The 6,249-nt window shown below is 41.5% G+C and overlaps 1 protein-coding gene across 3 annotated transcripts in view; it reads left to right on the top strand.

Moving 5' to 3' along the window:
• Positions 1-3,171: 3,171 nt before the first annotated feature.
• The window catches only part of LOC106577390 (phospholysine phosphohistidine inorganic pyrophosphate phosphatase), a 94,043-nt gene continuing 90,965 nt past the window's right edge, over positions 3,172-6,249 (top strand). For 2 of the 3 annotated variants that reach the window (XR_006760430.1, XM_045701173.1), the window contains exons 1-2: positions 3,179-3,362; positions 5,125-5,312. Coding sequence is in view for 2 of the 3 variants with exons in the window: in XM_045701173.1 (XP_045557129.1) it covers positions 3,232-3,362; positions 5,125-5,312 (319 nt within the window). In the remaining variant the exon portion in view is untranslated. Of the gene's footprint in view, positions 3,363-5,124; positions 5,313-6,249 lie in introns of all 3 variants that reach the window. The other variant, XM_045701172.1, reaches the window with a different exon arrangement.

The following is a 6,249-nucleotide window of genomic DNA, read 5'->3' as shown; positions in this document are numbered from 1 at the left end:
AAATTATGTTCTTTTGAAGAGCAAGTGTGATCTCTTTTTTTTTATTCATCATAATCAATGGGAAACATGTCAAGGTGTGAAGTTCATGATTTGAATAGCTTTGTCTTCATTTTGCATGTTGAAAAAAATAATATCAAATCAATTAAATGTATGTTTTGGTTATCTTTAAAGATCAATATGATTCTTTTTTTCACTCATCAACTGGCTTCGCTGTTTCAAAGACAGAAATTGACCAATATCCAGCCCTACATGTTGACACAGCCAGTGAAGCTGCAAGAGTTACCTAACATAATCTACGTGTGTTTGAACAGCAGCTGGGCCCCTGGGACATTCAGCAAAACACAGTGGTATCAGGTTTATAGGAAGGTGACTAATCAGGATTGCACAAGAGCCCTATTACCATAAAAATTGTAGATGTCCCTTGAATAGATTGAATCATACATGTATGCTATTTGATAAATATGAAGTGAGGTGTTTAAAAAACAAAAACATGTGCATACAGTATGGTCTGATCAAATCAATCAAAATGTCTTTATTGATAAGTTTAACTAAATGGTCCGATTTGATTGTGATTGAAAGGTGGCAGGATTAGGGGTGAAATACTGTGGCCTATATACAGTCGTTAGTGAAAGTCTAACACATACCCCTTGCACAGTCTTCCCATTCTAAAAATGGATTACATTAGATTTTGTTTTATGCTAGTGTAACCGATGTGAAATGGCTAGTTAGTTAGCGGTGGTGCGCGCTAATAGCGTTTCAATCAGTGACGTCACTCGCTCTGAGACCTGAAGTGGTTGTTCCCCTTGCGTCGCAAGGGCCGCGGCTTTTGTGGCGCGATGGGTAACGATGCTTCGTGGGTGTCAGTTGTTGATGTGTGCAGAGGGCCCCTGGTTCGAGCCCAGCGAAGAGAGGGACGGAACCTACACTGTTACACTAGTCCCGGATGTTTGCGTATCGTGTTCAGCCAATCAGGTTGCAGCAGTTTGCATGTATAGCCAGCTGCGTGGATTCCCTTCGAACGGTCAAATGAAACGACTCATTATCACCATGTGCCGGCCTTCGGAATATATCCAAACTCACTGTTGAGAGTCACTGAGTCTCCAGCATTCACCCACCAGGAGGGAGACACGTCGGGAAAGCAAAAGCTTTATCTAAAATTAGTAGAGGCGAGATTATTATGAAAGTGATCCTTTGTTAAAGTTTAGAATGTATTTTATATAGTAGCCTAGTGGTTAGAGCGTTGGACTAATAACCCGAAAAGTTGCAAGATCGAATCCCCAAACTGACAAGGTAAAACTCTGTCGTTCTGCCCCTGAACAAGGCAGTTAACCCCACTGTTTCTAGGACGTCATTGTAAATAAGAATTTGTTCTTAACTGACTTGCCTAGTTAAATAAAGGTAAAATAAATAAAAATATCTGAATACAAGTTTTGTATTAGTCGTATGTATACAGGATACACATGGTACTGTATATAAACTCTCCAATTAAATGCTTACTTGCATTTCTTGCAGTATTATATCTGAATACAGTCATAAAATGTTCATATTACAATGACTTATGAAGCTATATACAGTTCTAATTTATATTATACCTTAAGTGGTCTTGACAAAGCAAACATACAGTCACATGTGACGCCTTCACTGATTCTGGAGTTTTGGGAGGCTCTTCAAATCAAATCAAATCGAATGTTATTTGTCACATGCGCCGGAATACAACATGTGTAGTAGACCTTACCGTGAAATGCTTACTTACAATGCAGGTAAAGAAATAGAGTTATGAAAAAATTTACTAAATAAACTAAAGTAAAAAAATTAAATAAAAAGTAACACAATAAAATAACAATAATGAGGCTACATACAGGGGGTACCGGTACAGAGTCAATGTGCAGGGGTACAGGTTAGTCCAGGTAATATGTACATGTAGGTAGGGGTAAAGTGAATATGCATAGATAATAAACAGTGGGTAGCAGCAGTGTAAAAACAAAGGTGGGTGGGGGGGGGGTAGAGAACAATCTGGACCAGTAGGAGTGACATTTTTGGAGAAAGTGGAACCTTGAGAAAGGAGTTGGGGGCAGTTGAATCAGTGAAGGTATCCTTTAGAGAACTTTTTGGAGAAAGTGGAACCTTGAGAAAGGAGTTGGGGGCAGTTGAATCAGTGAAGGTATCCTTTAGAGAACTTGTGATATTTGTTTGTGTTTCTTCTGACCAGAGGCAGCAGGCGCTCTGTGTCACGTAACTTGGGTCAAGATCTGTTTCTTGCTTTGCTCTTAGGTACCGCTTGACGTGCAGTAGCAGAGAAAACAGCCTATAACTTGGGTGACTGGAGTCTCTGACAATTTTATGGGCTTTCCTCTGACACCGCCTGGTATAGAGGTCCTGGATGGCAGGAAGCTTGGCCCCAGTGATGTACTGGGGCGTACGCACTACCCTCTGTAGCGCCTTACGGTCAGATACTGAGCAGTTGCCATACCAGGCGGTGATGCAAACGGTCAGGATGCTCTCGATGGTGCAGCTGTAGAACCTTTTGAGGATCTGGGGACCCATGCCAAATCTTTTCAGTCTCCTGAGGGGGAAAAGGTTTTGTTGTGCCCTCTTCACGACTGTCTTGGTGTGTTTAGACCATGATAGATCGTTGGTGATGTGGACACCAAGGAACTTGAAACTCTCAACCCGCTCTGCTACAGCCCCGTCAATGTTAATGGGCCTGCCTGTTTCCTGTAGTCCACGATCAGCTCTTGCTCACATTGAGGGAGAGGTTGTTGATTAGGGCAAAAAGTGAGTTATGCTTCAGTAAGGTTGAATTGTTAGCGTTCATAGCAATAGTTATTAACTGTACCGCAGAAATGGAACGTAAATCACAGAAAATAGATGTTGTGGTGGCAGCTGCAGAGAAGTATTTGGGTAAACAAGATTTGACTTCAGAAGAGTTACAGGGTGTGTTGAGTGGTGGTGTCCCATCCTCCCAAGCCGTTGGCATGGTGCAGGAACAGATAGGATCAAAGTAGTGGAATGGGGGTAGTGGGTTTTAATGAGTGTAGGTGATGGTGTCTAGGGTGCTATTTCAATTTCTTAGAGGAACAGGAATAATAAAGATAATTGAATGTAGGTAGGCTGTGACTGGCCTTACACTCCAGTACAGTAGGTGGCAGTGGAAGCACCTAAAGGTTGGATGCGATCCGCCAGAAGTAGAAGAAGAAGAATCAGCTCTTTCACTGTGTCACTTTTTTCGTCATGGCAGTTACCAGCTGGGAAGACTCTGTCAAAAGTTTGAAAGGTGTGATTTTAGACATGTGCGGCGTGTTATATGATGCTGGAGAAGACGGCGGCTCTCCAATTCCAGGCTCCGTAGAAGCGGTGAAAAGGTGAGGAGGTGAGGTTGGCTACTAGGTAGAGCTATACCCAGTGGCATTCAGAGGACGGACACTGTTTCGGGACAGTGGGTCCGAGTGAAAACATATTAACTAGACTCCTTCAGATAGAAATGTTGCATGTATTTGATTAGAACATGCCTGAACGGGGCAAATCTATTGCCGACCGGCAGCCAGCAGTGAAGCGGGCCGTGTGGTTGTTCTGGTTTGGGGATTGAGCTCATCAGTTTCTAGCCAACTCTTTTTGAGTTTTCACTCTTTTTCGGTATGGCCGAAACCAGTTGGAAAGCTTGCATTCAAAGTCTTTAGACGTGTGGCGTTTTATAGGTAGAAGCAGTGAGAAAGTGAGGTTTATACATCAGCAACGATGGGGTACAACAATTTAGCCTTTAGATGAAATTCATATTGAAATGTAGCAGCAGAACACATGATATACTGCAGAAACAGGAAGCTCTATTACAGCTTATTACAGCTCAACAACAGCTATATGACACTTATATTACATGGGTCGAGTTAGGTTCTGAATGTTGTTTAACTATGGAATGGGGACTCTCAGTGTGAGTCTGGTTTTGGGTCAGTCTGATGTGTAACCTAATGTCAAACATTCAAAACTGGTGGCAAGATTCCTTCAGAGCTGTCACTCACTGAAGCACTGAATACATTATTTCTACAATCCAATAAAATACAAAATAAATGCAATGTGTAAACGTGCAGATCAGTTGAATGTCCTTTCGGGGATGACTCATGCAGAGATTCATTGTAGCTTAATCATTGGATTTGTTTCTATTTCTCTACTGGGGTTGTTTTTTGGTTCAGAGTCAAGTAGAGAATGTGGTTTTACTGTATCTGTTCTGCTGTCTACCAAGTTTATAATGTTAAACCCTATTAGTAATGTATCTGTTCTGCAGTCTACCAAGGTTATAATATCAACCCTATTAGTAATGTATCTGTTCTGCAGTCTACCAAGGTTATAATATCAACCCTATTAGTAATGTATCTGTTCTGCAGTCTACCAAGGTTATAATACCAACCCTATTAGTAATGTATCTGTTCTGCAGTCTACCAAGGTTATAATATCAACCCTATTAGTAATGTATCTGTTCTGCAGTCTACCAAGGTTATAATATCAACCCTATTAGTAATGTATCTGTTCTGCAGTCTACCAAGGTTATAATATCAACCCTATTAGTAATGTATCTGTTCTGCAGTCTACCAAGGTTATAATATCAACCCTATTAGTAATGTATCTGTTCTGCAGTCTACCAAGGTTATAATATCAACCCTATTAGTAATGTATCTGTTCTGCAGTCTACCAAGGTTATAATATCAACCCTATTAGAACAGTAAACTCACCTGGACTTACTCCCAGCAGGTGTATGGAGGAATAGTATCCTTGATTAAAACGGAAGAACTCCAACCCACTGGTAATCAAACCCCATCCCATGGATACATTTGCATAGCGCATATAAGGAAGTGTTTGGTGAATGAGATTAATGAGGTTATCAAAATGTCTTGATTAAATCCCATAACGCAAAAAAAAAAAAAATAATAATTTACATTCGACTTGTGTTTTCATACTATCACTGACTGTGTTGAGGAACATTTCCTGACTATGACTTGAGATATGTGGTTGTCTCACCTAGCTAATTTAGGATGAATACACTTACTGTAAATCGCTCTGGATAAAGAACATCTGCCAAATAACAAAAAATGTTAAATGTAAAAAACGATTATGTCAAAATCTTTCTCCGTACAGGCTAAAGGCCTCGGACCTACAGCTGCGTTTCTGTACCAACGAGACCCAGGCCACACGGGAGGTGTTTGTAGCCAAGCTGCAGAGGATGGGCTTTGATATCTCTGTGTGTGAGGTGTTCTCCCCAGCCCCGGCTGCCGTGGCTGTCCTGAAGGAGAGGGGGCTACGACCCCACCTCCTGGTCTACGATGGTAATGAATTCATCATGTTAATGATTTTTAAATCTAACCTTTTATTTATTAACTAGGCAAGTCAGTTTAAGAACAAATTCTTATTTACAATGACGGGCCTACACCTGCCAAACCCGGACGACGCTGGGCCAATTGTGCGTCGCCCTTCGGGACTCCCAATCATGGCCGGTTGTGATACAGCCTGGAATTGAACCAAGGTGTCTACAGTGATGCCTCAAGCACTGAGATGGAGTGCCTTAGACCGCTGTGCCACTCGGGAGCCCCCAAATGATGTTTATTGTACATTAAGAGAATCTTTCCACAGCTCACAAGTTTCATACACCCACAGCTACTCTTACAGTGGGGGAAAAAAGTATTTGATCCCCTGATGATTTTGTACGTTTTCCCACTGACAAAGAAATGATCAGTCTATAATTTTAATGGTAGGTTTATTTGAACAGTGAGAGACAGAATAACAACCAAAAAATCCAGAAAAATGCATGTCAAAAATGTTATAAAATGATTTGCATTTTAATGAGGGAAATAAATATTTGACCCCCTCTTAATCAGAAAGATTTCTGGCTCCCAGGTGTCTTTTATACAGGTAACGAGCTGAGATTAGGAGCACACTCATAAAGGGAGTGCTCCTAACCGCAGCTTGTTACCTGTAAAAAAGACACCTGTCCACAGAAGCAATCAATCAATCAGATTCCAAACTCTCCACCATGGCCAAGACCAAAGAGCTCTCCAAGGATGTCAGGGACAAGATTGTAGACCTACACAAGGCTGGAATGGGCTACAAGACCATCGCCAAGCAGCTTGGTGAGAAGGTGACAACATTTGGTGCGATTATTCGCAAATGGAAGAAACACAAAAGAACTGTCAATATCCCTCAGCCTGGGGCTCCATGCAAGATCTCACCTCGTGGAGTTCAATGATCATGAGAACGGTGAGGAAT

This window comes from Salmo salar, chromosome ssa18, assembly GCF_905237065.1.
Source record: "Salmo salar chromosome ssa18, Ssal_v3.1, whole genome shotgun sequence".
Lineage (NCBI taxonomy): Eukaryota > Metazoa > Chordata > Actinopteri > Salmoniformes > Salmonidae > Salmo > Salmo salar.
This window is presented reverse-complemented; position numbering and strand designations above follow the sequence as displayed.